General features: G+C 48.5%; 1 protein-coding gene across 2 annotated transcripts in view; it reads left to right on the top strand.

Moving 5' to 3' along the window:
• The window catches only part of LOC132581590 (caM kinase-like vesicle-associated protein), a 177,256-nt gene extending 169,529 nt beyond the window's left edge, over positions 1 to 7,727 (top strand). The window contains exon 11 of one of the 2 annotated variants that reach the window (XM_060252909.1): positions 7,273 to 7,727. In XM_060252909.1, the coding sequence (XP_060108892.1) occupies positions 7,273 to 7,476 (204 nt within the window). In that variant the 3' untranslated portion in view covers positions 7,477 to 7,727. The remainder of the gene's footprint in view (positions 1 to 7,272) is intronic. The other variant, XM_060252907.1, reaches the window with a different exon arrangement.
• Positions 7,728 to 13,449: the final 5,722 nt, after the last annotated feature.

Here is a 13,449-nt window from a genome sequence, read left to right as displayed (position 1 = left end):
TCTGTCAAGAAACTCTTGCACATCTGCCAGAGGAACTTTGTATGCTCCATAAGCCATATTTTAGGGCTGCATGTTCATTTCATGTGGAATGTTGGTCTAAGCCAAGGGTGGGGAACCTCAGCAGCAGTAATTCTAGGGTTGTGAGGTCTAGGTTGGGAAATTCCTGGAGATTTTGGGGGCTGGAAGGTGGGGTTTGGGGAGGGACTTCAGTGAGGCACAGGGTTGCCAGGTCCCCTTGTTGGACCAGTGGGGGGATTTGTTGGGGGGGCATTCTGGGACATCCCCAAGTTGATAACATCACCCAGAAGTCATTGCAATGCTCTGGTTTTTGAACAAAACTCTATTGTAAAACCGACTTCAAACCATGGAGTTTTGCCCTCAAACCAGAGCGCCACTGTGCTATGTCCCCAACATGATGACATCACTTCCAAGTGACATCATAGTGTTGGAGGTATTGCAGTGATGTTGCTGTTTGGGAGAGGGGTTTCCCTTGCCAGCACAGCTGGTTGGCAGTGGTAGGCTTGCAAATCCCCAGGTCCCAGTGGGGGTTCTTCCGCTTTCCCAGACTCCTTCCCGCCCCCAGTCAGCTAGCCGGCGGGGGTCATCCTTCCTGAGCTAAGACAAAAATGTGTAAGCTGGAGGCTAAAAATCTGTGAGCTACCTCATGCTAACTCAACTTAGAGGGAACACTGCTTGCAAAAAGCACACCGGTGTGATGATGTCACTTGTAGGTGATGTCATCGTGCCATGCGCACGAATGGAGTCCATGGGGGAGTGGCGGTGTGGGGTTCTGCCTGGGGCGGCAGAACCCCTAGTGCTGGGGCTGCTGGTGACAAAATACAATTGGGGACTTCTTCAGGGTGGCAAGGAGATGGTTGTTCTGGGCTTCATTCCCGTCGCGTTACAGATCCTGGAGTTAGGGACTCACAAGTAGAAACCCCATGCTTCTTGCGGAATCGTTCGTCTCTCTCTCCCTCTTGCCAGCACTCTGAAAACCCATCAGTGGAATGGGCCAATTTTAGAGGAAAATGCCCCAATTATTTTTAATGAGATGACCAAAAGGTCCTTTACATCAAAGCGATAACCGAAAACATCTGCTTGGGACAGAATCTTCTGCATGCACGTGGGAACAGCTGAGGCCAAGTTTTGCATTCCTCTCCCTCTCCCCCATCTATTTTGTATATTGCTTCCAGCAAGTCAGCTTCTCTTAGATGAGTTCAATCCCACATTTAATTATACACGTTTGTTCCCTGATTGCCTTCCCCAGACAACTCATGCACGGAAGAGACAGCCGTAGAGGCAGTGAAACCACCCAATGAGCTGGTCTTAACTCTTCGCAAGCCTATCACATGTTAAGAAGAAACTCTTCTAAATTGTTTTCATCTCTAACCCCTGAAGAAGTGTGAACATAAGAACGTAAGAGAAGCCAGGTTGGATCAGGCCAGTGGCCCATCCAGTCCAACACTCTGTGTCACACAGTGGCCAAAAAAACCAGGCACCATCAGTGGGGCCAGGACACTAGAAGCCCTCCCACTGTGCCCCCCCACAAACACCAGGAATACAGAGCGTCACTGCCCCAGACAGAGAGTTCCAACAATACGCTGTGGCTAATAGCCACTGATGGGCCTCTGCTCCAGATGTTTATCCAATCCCCTCTTGAAGCTGTCTATGCTTGCAGCCGCCACCACCTCCTGTAGCAATGAATTCCATGTGTTAAACACCCTTTGGATGAAGAAGTACTTCCTTTTATCCGTTTTAACCCAACTGCGCAGCAATTTCATTGAATGTTCACTTCTCGTATTGTGAGAAAGGTAGAAAAGTACTTATTTCTCTATCTTCTCTATCCCATGCATATTGTTGTAAACCTCTATCATGTCAGCCCTCAGTCGACGTTTCTCCAAGCTAAAGAGCATATGAAAGCTTATATCCCGGAGCAGGGCTTTTTTTGTATCAGGAACTCCTTTGCATATTAGGCCACACACCCCCTGATGTAGCCAATCCTCCTGGAGCTTACAGTCGGCCCTGTACTAAGAGCTCTGTAAACTCTTATTTATTTACCTTAAATGTCTATCCCGCCCTCTCTGCAAACAGACTCAGGGCGGCTCACAACGTTTATATTTACAATTTAAAAAACAATAAAATACAGTTGCAATTTAAAATCATTATGTGGTGCTGTACCACTTCAATATAAGCGACTTCTTCTTTTCTGATGGTGATCGCATAGTATTGTAGCTCTATAATTATGTGAGGTGGCCGTCCTCTCCCGGTTAGATACAAACGGCCTGTTGGAACAATTCGGTTTTGCAGGCCTTGCGGAAAGTAGAGAGATCCCGCAGGGCCCTTATGGCATCCGGGAGAGCATTCCACATTTCTGGTGCTGCCACCGAGAAGGCCCTAGCCCAGGGAGACCATAGCCTAGCCTCCTTTGGTCTGGGGATGGACAGTAGATTTTGTGTCCCTGAACGCAGTGCTCTCTGGGGAACATGTGGAGAAAGGCGGTCCCGTAGATAGACAGGCCCCTGACCATAAAGGGCTTTAAAGGTCAATACCAACACCTTGAAATGGACTCGGAACACAATAGGTAGCCAGTGCAGCTTTTTCAGCACTGTCTGAAGACAATACTGACTTTGATGGACCAAGGGTCTGATTCAGTAGAAGGCAGCTTCATATGTTCATATGCTCCCATTAAGGGAGCCCCATTAACAGCCGTGCCGCAGCGTTCTGCACTAGCTGTAGTTTCCGAGTCAGGGTCAAGGGTAGCCCCATGTAGGGAGCATTACAGTGATCTATTCTTGAGGTGACCGTAGCATGGATCACCATTGCTAAGTTGTCATGTTCCAGGAAAGGGGCCAGCTGTCGCACCCGCCGAAGATGAAAAAAGGCGGCTCTGGTAGTGGCTGCTACCTGGGCCTCCATTGTAAGGGAGGACTCAAGGAGCACGCCCAGGCTCTTGACCTTAGGGTCTGGTATTAGTGGCACCCCATCAAGAGCTGGCAGAGGGAACTCCCCCCCCCCCGCCCCAAACCATTCGGGCTCTTGGAAGATTAGCTACGTCAGGGGTGTGTGGCCTAATCTGCAAAGGAGTTCCTGCTACAAAAAAGCCCTGCCCCAAACGTTATGGGTCTTAAAGGTGCCACTAAGCTCAAACTTTGTTCTGTTGCTTCAGACCAACATGGGTACCCACCTGAACCTCTAAGCCTGTCACTTCAGCCAAATTGCTGTTGAAGTCTGCTGCTCGAAGGGCACTTGGTGTAATTAGTCAACTGATCAAAGTCACCAAGTATTACACCGTCTTTCAGTTTGCAAAAATATAAGGATTGTGTACAACACATAATAAACAATACAATAATGATAGAGGCCGGGGGTGCTAGGGCCTTTTAAAGTAACAGAAAACCCCAAGGAGCCAAAAACTCCCATCTCCAAATAAAAAGATAGAAGTCCAAACTTGGAAATAGTTCAACTGAAATTCACAAAGTGGGTGCTCCTGAGGAGTGTAGCTTCAATGCAGCCGCTTTCTTAAAGACGTCTCTCTAGATTTTGATGACGTTTCAATTCTTTCTTCAGTTTGACGGATTAATTATTTAGGGACCCTGTTCTACATTCTTTAATCGCAGCATTAAGCTTCTCATTTCAGTGTGAACATCGGACTCTTTTGCTATTGAAGCTATTGAAGAGCAGAGTTCCCCAGACCATGAATGGTTCTGTAATTTACAGGCTGCACTTTGAACAGTGTGAAAGGTGGGGGGGGGGGCAGTGTCACACAGGAAAAGGTGCACGCTGACACAGATGTAAATAATTTAGTTGTTAACAAGCTTACCATCTGTCTAGCCCACATATGTATTTTTCCGTCGTATCAGTTGCACCACTGATTTTTAAGAAAGGTGAAGATGTTAAGAACATCAATTCTTATGTGTGCAAAGGCATGGAGCAGGAGTGGCCAAACTGCGGCCTGGGTGTCACATGTGGCTCTTTCACACATATTTTGAGGCTCTTGAAGCCCCCATCACCCTGTTGGCCAGCTTGGAGAAGGCATTTGTCTCTTTAAATCACTTCGCCAAGCCAGCTGGTGGCTCGGAGAATGCATTTAAAGTTAAAGTTGCTTTTTTCCACCTCTCCCCCTTCTCCCTCCCCCATTTATTTTCCTTCCTTCCTTCTGTTTGGTGTAGTGGTTAAGTGCGTGGACTCTTATCTGAGAGAACTGGGTTTGAATCCCCACTCCTCCACTTGCAGCTGCTGGAATGGCCTTGGGATCAGCCATAGCTCTGGGTCAGCAAGAGTTGTCCTTGAAAGGGCAGCTTCTGGGAGAGCTCTCTCAGCCCCACCCACCTCACAGGGTGTCTGTTGTGGGGGGAGAAGATAAAGGAGATTTTTAAATTGCTCTCCGCCTCTGATTTAGAGAGAAAGGCAGGGTATAAATCTGTGGTCTTCTTCATCTCCGTCTCCTTCCTTCCTATTCTCAAACATCTGACATCTATTCTATGTGGCTCTTATGCTAAGCAAGTTTGGCCACGGAGGAAGTTTGTTATGGAGGAAGGGGCTAGCAATGGCTACTAGCCATGGGATATATCTACTCTCTCCAGTGCCAGAAACAATATGCCTCTTTAAATCAATTGCTAGGATGCTGTTGCCATGTTATTGAAGACCCTGGAACCGGTGTTGGGACCGGGCACCGGGTATGTCTTCTTGTAGGGAAAAGCCTCAAGAGCAACAGGATGCATCATTTAGTGTGGGCCAAGGATTGTTTCGGGGTGCAGCCTGGCCCCAGTGTCTGCCTGTGTAATTCTCCTGGGGGCAACCTGCTTTGGAACAACTGGCACGAGAACCACTGTTTGGACCAGGAAACAGCACATGTCTTCTAGAAGGGAAGAGTCCCCTAAATGTAGGGGTGTATGATATATGATGGTCCAGACGTTATTTTGGGCTATAGAGCTTTCAAACTCTCCTCTGCATTTTTGGTTGTATTCATGAATAAGACATGAATAAGGAAATGGAACAAGAAACCAACTTCAGCCTCCTGTAGGATTCCCATAAGTTAGCTGTGTGGCTTGAAGGCCTTTCTACCACCAAGTCACAAGTTCTACTAGGAAGCTGAAGAGTTGAGTCTTGCGGCTTACTTTGAAAAAAACATCGAACAAAGTTTGAGTCCAGTGGCCCCTTTAAGACCAACCAAGTTTTATTTAAGGTATACGCCAGCAATGACCAAACTTGCTTAACATAAGAGCCCCGTAGAATAAACGTCAGATGTTTGAAAGCCTCAAGACATGAACATCAGACGTTGGAAGGAAGGAAGATGGGGAGGGAGGAAGAGGTGGAAAGAAAGGAACTTTAACTTTAAATGTTGCCTCCATGCTTGAGAGCATGCTGCCAGCTGGTTTGGCTTTGAGAAGTGCTTTAAAGAAACAGATAGGCAGTGGGAGCTTTGAGAGCAGCACAATTTGTGTGAAAGAGCCACATGTGGCCCCTGAGCCACAGTTTGGCCACCCCTTGTATAAGCTTTCGTGTGCATGTACACTTATTCAGATACATTTTAAAAATGTATTTATTGAAAAAGAAGTCATCTTCTTTTCTCCCAATAGGCAGCTTGCAAACATTAGGTTACCTCTTCTTATAGCAGCATAAACTGCAAGCATTTTTACCTAACAAAGTCTTTCCAGTGGGCACCAGTGCCTGCAAACAAGGCTCCTCAGCAGAAGGGCGCAGCAATTTGGAAGTGTGGGGCTCAGTTCTTTTCTTTTTTCTTTTTACAAACAATTTTTTGTTTATTTTAATTTCCCCCTCCCCAATAACGTTAAATAAAAAGGACAAATAACAAAGGGCACAAAGAGAGTCCAAACCTCACAAAAAGAAAACCATGCCAATATCTGTAACACTGAAGTAGTTCTGACAACACTCGAGCGCAGGGGTGTCAAACATGAGGCCTGGGGGCCGAATCAGGCCCCCGAACAACTGGCTGTTATCTGCTTCCTTCTCCCTCTCTCTTGCTTCCTTCTGCATCACAGCTTGCTCTGCAAGACTTGCTCAACTGCAAGACTCCTAAATGTAGGGATGTATAATATCTGATGGTCCAGACGTTATTTTGGGGTTCAGAGCTTTCAAACTCCCCTCTGCGTTTTTGGTTATATTCATGAATAAGACATGAATAAGAAACCAACTTCAGCCTCCTGTAGGATTCCCATAAGTTAGCTGTGTGGCTTGAAGGCCTTTCTACCACCAAGTCACAAGTTCACAGAGCAAAACTTCTGTTTTCTCCATTGGCTGAGGCACCTCCCTTGGGGAGGAAGAGGGGAAGCCAGAGCTTCTTTTTCCAGGCTCTCTTTCTTCCCCCTCCTGGTCCCCTGGGGAAGGAAGAAAGAAAAGAGCCAGAGTTTCCTTTGCCCAGTTCCATGAATCTCATGGAAGAGATACAAAGAAAGCACCTTTAATACCAACAAGTGCTAACGGTTCAAGCATTTTTAAGGGGTTTTTTTTTTAATTTAATTGTGTTTGTCTGTGTCCTTTATAAAGTTTATATCTCTGCTACCTAATCTTAAATAGGTATACGCATGGCCCGGCCCAACACCTGACATGGCCCGGCCCAACAAGGTCTCATTTATATCAGATCCGGCCCTCATAACAAATGACTTTGACACCCCTGAGTGTAATAGAGAGAGTACCAGAAAGCAATCAATTACAAGTTATTGACCGTTGAAGGAAAGGTTAGACATAATCAAAGTAACCAACTAGTTTTTAAAAATTGAGATTACTGGTGACCACGAGAGGGTCGGTAATCTTAAAGAAATGCATCAAGCTGTTCCAGCCAGCATTCCTAAAAAGTAGAACCTTGTGACAGAGAGTTTTGGTTGATAATATTGTCTGAAATTTTGTCCATAAGTAAATGAGTCCGTATTCTAAAGAACCAGTCCTTAAGAGTGGGTAAGTCTTGTGTTTTCCAGCAGAAGGCAAGAGATGTCTTTGCAGCAGAGAGAAGTATAGTTATGAGGTCTATAGGGCTTTTTTGTAGCAGGAACTCCTTTGCATATTAGGCCACACCCCTCTTATTTAGACTATCCTTCAAGAGCTTACAGAGCTCTAATTACAGGGCCTTCTGTAAGCCCTTGGAGGACTGGCTACATTAGAGGTGTGTGGCCTAATATGCAAAGAAGTTCCTGCTACAAAAAAGAGCCCTGAGGTCTATCCTTATTTGTGGAATTGAAACTCCAGACCATTGATTTAATAACATAATTTCTGGATTATTAGGGGCTCAGCTCTTGACGGATGTCCATCTCTTTGCAGAAAGCCATCCGGGTTACCACTTTCATGCAACGCCTCCGGGCTTCGGATGCCAGCGGCCGCCTCCCCGTCACTCCTCGGTCCTCCATGAGCGTTGCCCACGAGGTCACCATCGAGGCACCCAGACTGGGCGAACGCCTGGAGGCCCCGTGCCCACTGGAGGAACAAAAGAACAAGACAGAGGAAGCTGCAGAGAAGAGGGAATAACCGCTTCCACTTTCCCCGCCCCATCTTCCGGGAGACTTCTTTGCTGAATCGACACCCACTCACCCTCTCTTCTGCCCTTGGAGGGAGAGGGGGGGTCTGTGGAACAGCAGCACGGAGGCAAGGAAATTGGGGAGGGGGTCCCAGAGCAGTGTTACCCCCTCCCCCAAGCCTCTGTCATTTGGGTCAGGTGCTGGAGCTCTTCAGTTTGGACTGTCGCTGTCGCACAACCAACAGAAAGGCCCCATCAACCACAAGGCGATATGTATTGGATACGGGTCTCGAGCGTTAGAGAAGTGGTGGGACCGAGAGTTGTTAACAGCTCCCCAAAGAAGGCCTCTGGCTCCTTGACAGGAGCGTGGAACCCCCTTCTAGCCTCTTCCCAGCAGCCAGCACAAGCAGCGCACCTCGCCATTCAGCAGCTCCACCCCAAAGCGGACGAAAGACCCCTCCCCGAGCGCCAGTGAGTCGTGCCAGCTCTGGGTAGGGAAAGACCTGGAGGCACCCTCCAAAGCAGCCATTTTCTCCAGGGGAACCGATCTGGAGACCGGTTGTAATTCCAGAACTCCAGTCCCAACTGAAGGTTGGCAATTTTAGCCAGAACTATGATTAGAGTTGCCAAGTCCAACTCAAGAAATATCTAGGTATTTTGGGGGTGGAGCCAGATGTTGGGGGTGGAGCCAGGAGCAAAGTTGTGGCAAGCATAATTGAACTCCAAAGGGAGTTCTGGCCATCACATATAAAGGGACTACACACCTTTTAAATGCCTTCCCTCCTTTGGAAATAATGAAGGACAGGGGCACCTTCTTTGGGGGCTCAAAGAATTGAACCCCTTGATCCAATCCTTTTGAAACTTGGAGGGTATTTTGGGGTGAGGCACTGGATGCTATGCTGAAAATCTGGTGCCTCTACTTTAAAAAGCAGCACCTCCAGAGCCCCAGAGCTCCACTGATCAATTCTCCATTATACCCTATGGGAATTGGTCTGCATAGGGAATAATTGAGTACCCAGCAGACATTTCCCTCCCCCCCCCCACTTTATGATGACCCTGAAGTGGGGGGAGGACCTCCAAACCAGGGGATCAGCAACCCTAACTATGGTTGCCAACTCTGCATTGGGAAATTCCTGGAAATTTGGGGGGTAGGGTGAAAGCCTAGGGAAGATATGGCTTAGGGAGGGACCCCATCAGGGTATAATGCCATAGAATCTGCTCTCCAAAGCAGCTGTTTCCTCCAGGGGCATTGATCTCTGGTGTCTGGAGGTCAGCTGCAATAGCAGATCTCCAGACCCTACCTGGAGGCTGGCAACCCTAGTAAGCCAACTTGACCAATGGCCCAGGTCATCTCTGTCCCTTCTTCTGAGAATCTGCAGGGATGCTAAAGTGGGAGGGTTTGGACCACCAAACCCCCCTTCTTTCATAAACAGGCTACAGGACAAGTTTGAAGCAAGAAGGGAAGCATTTCAACACCTCTCGGCAGATGCCCTTTGGCATTCTTAGAAGCAGGGCTTTTTTTGTAGAAAAGGCCCAGCAGGAACTCATTTGCATATTAGGCCACCCCCTCCCCTGGATACCACAATTGTTTAATGCAGGGCTTTTTTGTAGAGAAAGCCCAGTAGGAACTTATCTGCATATTAGGCCACACCCCCATCTCCAAGTCAACAAGAACTGCATTCCTGTGTGTTCCTGCTAAAAAAAACGCCCAGCTTAGAAGAGAACCCACAGGTACCTTTGGGGCAAAGGGAAGGAGGGGAGCAATTCCAAGACAGCATAGCAAGAATCAGAGTTCATTCCGGTGGCAAAAAGATCCACTTCCCAGCCTTTCCCTCTTCTAGGGTTGCCAAGTCTAATTCAAGAAATATCTAGAGACTTTGGGGGTGGAGCCAGGAGCAAGGTTGTGACAAGCAGAATTGAACTTCAAAGGGTGTTCTGGCCATCACATTGAAAGGGACCACACACCTTTGAAATGCCTTCCTTCCATAGGAAATAATGGATAGGGGCATCTTTTTTGGGAGTGCATAGAATTGGACGCCCTGGTTCAATCTTTTTGAAACCTGGGGGGTATTTTGGGGAGAGGCACTGGATGCTATGCTGAAAATTTGGTGCCTCTACCTCAAAAAACAGCACCCCCAGAGCCCCAGATACCCGCGTATCAATTCTCCCATTATTTTCTATGGGAATCAGTCTCCCCTGGGAATAATGGAGTGCCCAGCAAACATTCCCCCCCCCCCCGCTTTCTGATGACCCTGAAGCGGGGAGAGGGCCTCCAAACCGGGGGATCCCCTGTCCCTACCTGGGGATTGGCAATCCTACCCTCTTCCGACTCCCCCCCATTTAATTTTGTACCGAATGGCAGGAGCCGTTTGGAAAGCACATTCTGGATCTTACCGCCTTGCTGGTTTGGTTCCAAACCCCAGCTGGACTGTGGAGGGAGGGGCGGGGTCTAGGGGGATGCATGCCCGAGCCAGCTGCATGTTTTATGAAGATGCTATTTTAATACAGAAACCTCCCAGCTGCCCCTCCCCTGGTGCTGTCTGCCCTCTCCCTTGGGGCAGTTTTGGGAAATAAAATAAACAGAGTGTTTCTCTGGTGACTGTCTTATCTCCGGGTGTGTGCGTTGGTGGTGATCTTATTCTGGTGTTTTGCACAGGGGCCTTGAAGAAGGCAGGAAGGGAGAAACCAAAACTGAACAGCCTTCCACTTCCAAATCTCCTGGCGAGGTGTCTAAGGTTGTCAGGTCCAGTGTTCCCTCAAGGCTGAGCGAGCTCACGGTATTTTAGCCTCCAGCTCACACATTTTTGTCTCAGCTCAGGAAAAATGGCCCCAGAGCCAACGAATTGATGGCAGTAGCTCACAACTTTCATGCCAGTAGCTCACAAAGGAGAATTTTTGCTCACAAGACTCCACTGCAGAAGACCGTAGATTTATACCCCACCCAAGCTCAAATACTTTGGCCACCAAATGAGAGGGGAGCACTCCCTGGAGGAGATCCTGATGCTGGGAAAGACAGAAGGCAAAAGAAGAAGGGGACGGCAAAAGATGAGATGGCTGGACAGCGTTACTGATGTCACTAACACGAATTTGAGAAGACTTTGGAGGATGGTGGAAGACAGGAGGGCCTGGCATGACTTTGTCCATGGGGTCACAAAGAGTCAGACTCGACTGTGCGACTGAACAACAACTTCTCTCTGAATCAGAGTGGCTCACAATCTCCTTTATCTTCGTCCCCCATAACAGACAACCACTTGTGAGGTGGGTGGGGCTGAGAGAGCTCTGACAGAAGCTGCCCTTTCAAGGACAACCTCTGCCAGAGCTACGGCTGACCCAAGGCCATTCCAGCAGCTGCAAGTGGAGGAGTGGGGAATCAAACCCTGTTCTCCCAGATAAGAGACCTCACACTTAACCACTGCACCAAACTGGCACAGGTCACAGGGAGTACAGTTCCCCTCTGGGAGACCAGCGGGGGATGGGGAAGGTAGGGTTGCCAGATCCAGGTTGGGGAAACTCTTGGTGATTTGGGGATTAAGCTTGGAGAAGACAGGGACCCCAGTGGGGTATAAGGCCATTAAGCCCAAGCTCCAAAGCATCTGTTTTCTCCAGGGCAATTGATCTCTATAGTCTGGAAATGAGCTGTAAAACCAGGGGATCCCCAGGTCTCACCTGGAGGCCGGCATCCCTGGTTGGTTGGGAGTGTCAGTCTGGGAGACCCCTCAGTGAATCCTCACGCTGCCCCGGAAACTTGCTGCATGACCTTGGCCCAATGTTGTGGACTGCTGCTCATCCTGCTGTCCATATATCACAGCTAGTGCTGATTCCTCACTTGTGTATGGAAACTGAGAATGCTTCAAAGTCCTCGCCATTGCACGCCAAGATGGCACAAGGCCCTTTTCGGAGTGCATGACAACATTAAAACATTAGCACTCGTTGGTCTTAAAGGTGCTTTCTTTGCATCTCTCCCATGGGATCCAGGGAACTGGGCAAAGGAAGCTCTGGCTCTTTCCTGCCTTCCTTCCCCAGGGGACCAGGAGGCAGAGGAGCCTCAGCCAATAGAAGGAAGAGAGCTGCTGCTTGACGGGCACTTGGTGTAATTAGTAGACTGATCAAAGCCACCAAGTAATACACCATCTTTCAGTTTGCAACAATATATTACAAGGATTGTGTACAACACATAATAAAACAATACAATAACAATAGAGGCTGGCAGTGCTAGGGGCCTTTTAAAGTAACAGAAACCCCAAGGGGCCAATCGAAGGAAGACAGACTTGGCTCAGTAGCTTTACTGTGCTATCGAGCAAGCCTTGCAAAGCAAACTGTGATGCAGAATCAAAGATTTCGGGTTTTCACGGCTGGTAACATCATTAGGGTTTGTAGAATCTTTCGGGATCAAGTGCCGTGTTCTACTGGAGAAAGTTTTCCTTCCAGACGTTTCGTTCTCAGCTGCGGAGAACATCCTCAGTGGCGTTGCAGCCGGAGCAGGCGCTCAGACCTTCTTGGCTGCTTTGCATTGAGTGGGATGCAGAAGAAAGCGAGATATAGGGAGAAGGAAGCAGATGACAGCCAGTTGCTTGGAGGGGGGGCTGATAGGAGCCCTCTGGGGGCCTGCTTTGGCCCCCAGACTGCATGTTTGACACCCCTGCCATATAGGCTCCTTGTGTCCGCACAATCTAACACCTTTTTACTCAGCCTGGGCAACACCTTTCTTCACATGCATTTCTCTAGGTCAAGGGTGGCCAAACTTGCTTAACATAAGAGCTATATAGAATAAATGTTTGAGAGCTGCAAGACGTGAACATTAGATGTTTGAGAGCAGGCAAGCATATGGAGCAGAGGTCCATCAGTGACTTTTAGCCACAGGGTATTGATGGAACTCTCTGTCTGCACAGTGATGCTCCATATTCTTGGTGCTTTGGGGGGGGGGGGCACAGTGGGAGGGCTTCTAGTGTGCTGGCCCTACTGGTGGACCTCCTGATGGCACATTTTTCTTTGGCCACTGTGTGACACAAAGTGTTGGACTGGACGGGCCATTGGCTTGATCCAACAGGGCTTCTCTTATGTTCTTATGGCAGGCAGGAAAATAGATGGGGAGAGGGAGGAAAGAAAGCAACTTTAAGTGCCTTCTCCAAGCCGCCAGCTGGCTTGGCAAAGTGATTCAAACAGACAAATACCTTCTCCAAGCCAGCCAACAGGGTGGGGAGGGGGGGCTTTGAGAGCCACACAATATTTGTGAAAGAGCCACATGTGGCTCCCAAGCCGCAGTTTGGTCACCCCTGCTCTAGGTCAAACAAAGGACAGCCTAAACGTGTCGGGGCTGCCCAGTACTTAGGGCTACCAGCTGTGGTCTGGGAAATTCCTGGAATCTTGGGGAGTGGAAAGGGGGGAAGGCAGGGACTTCAGCAGCATACACCATATAGGCCAAAGCAGCCATTTTCTCTAGGAGAACTGGTCTCTTTAGCCTGGAGATCAGCTGTAATTCCAAGAGATCTCCAGCCACCACCTGGAGGGTTGGCAGCACTCATCATGTACTGAGAAATACTCTCTTAACTGAGTGCAAATTTCAAGGAAGACATCCGCATTGTGCAGAGGGTTGGACTAGATGACCCTGGAAGATCCCTTCCAACTTTATGATTCTATGATCTGTCACTTTAAAAGGGCCACAGTCGAGTTCTGGTTGAGATTAAGGTCAGTCTTCCCCTTGGTCATCACAACTCTCTACCGAAACTGAAATTTGTCATAAGAGGATGTCAGGATGAGCCAAAGACGAAGGCCTGTCAATCCAGTTGTTAGCTCAAACCCATGGTTTCCTGCACCTGTTTAGTTAAAAAAAGGTAAATGCAGTCCCCTGCGCAAGCACCAGTCGTTTCCAACTCTGAGGTGACATCGCATCATGACATTTTCATGGGGTGGTTTCCCATTGCCTTCCCCAGTCATCTACAGTTTCCCCCCAGCAAGCTGGGGACTCATTTTACCGACCTCAGAAG

This window comes from Heteronotia binoei, chromosome 13, assembly GCF_032191835.1.
Source record: "Heteronotia binoei isolate CCM8104 ecotype False Entrance Well chromosome 13, APGP_CSIRO_Hbin_v1, whole genome shotgun sequence".
In the NCBI taxonomy this organism is placed as follows: domain Eukaryota; kingdom Metazoa; phylum Chordata; class Lepidosauria; order Squamata; family Gekkonidae; genus Heteronotia; species Heteronotia binoei.
The sequence above is the reverse complement of the archived record's forward strand: the minus strand, read 5'-3'. Positions and strand labels throughout refer to the sequence as shown.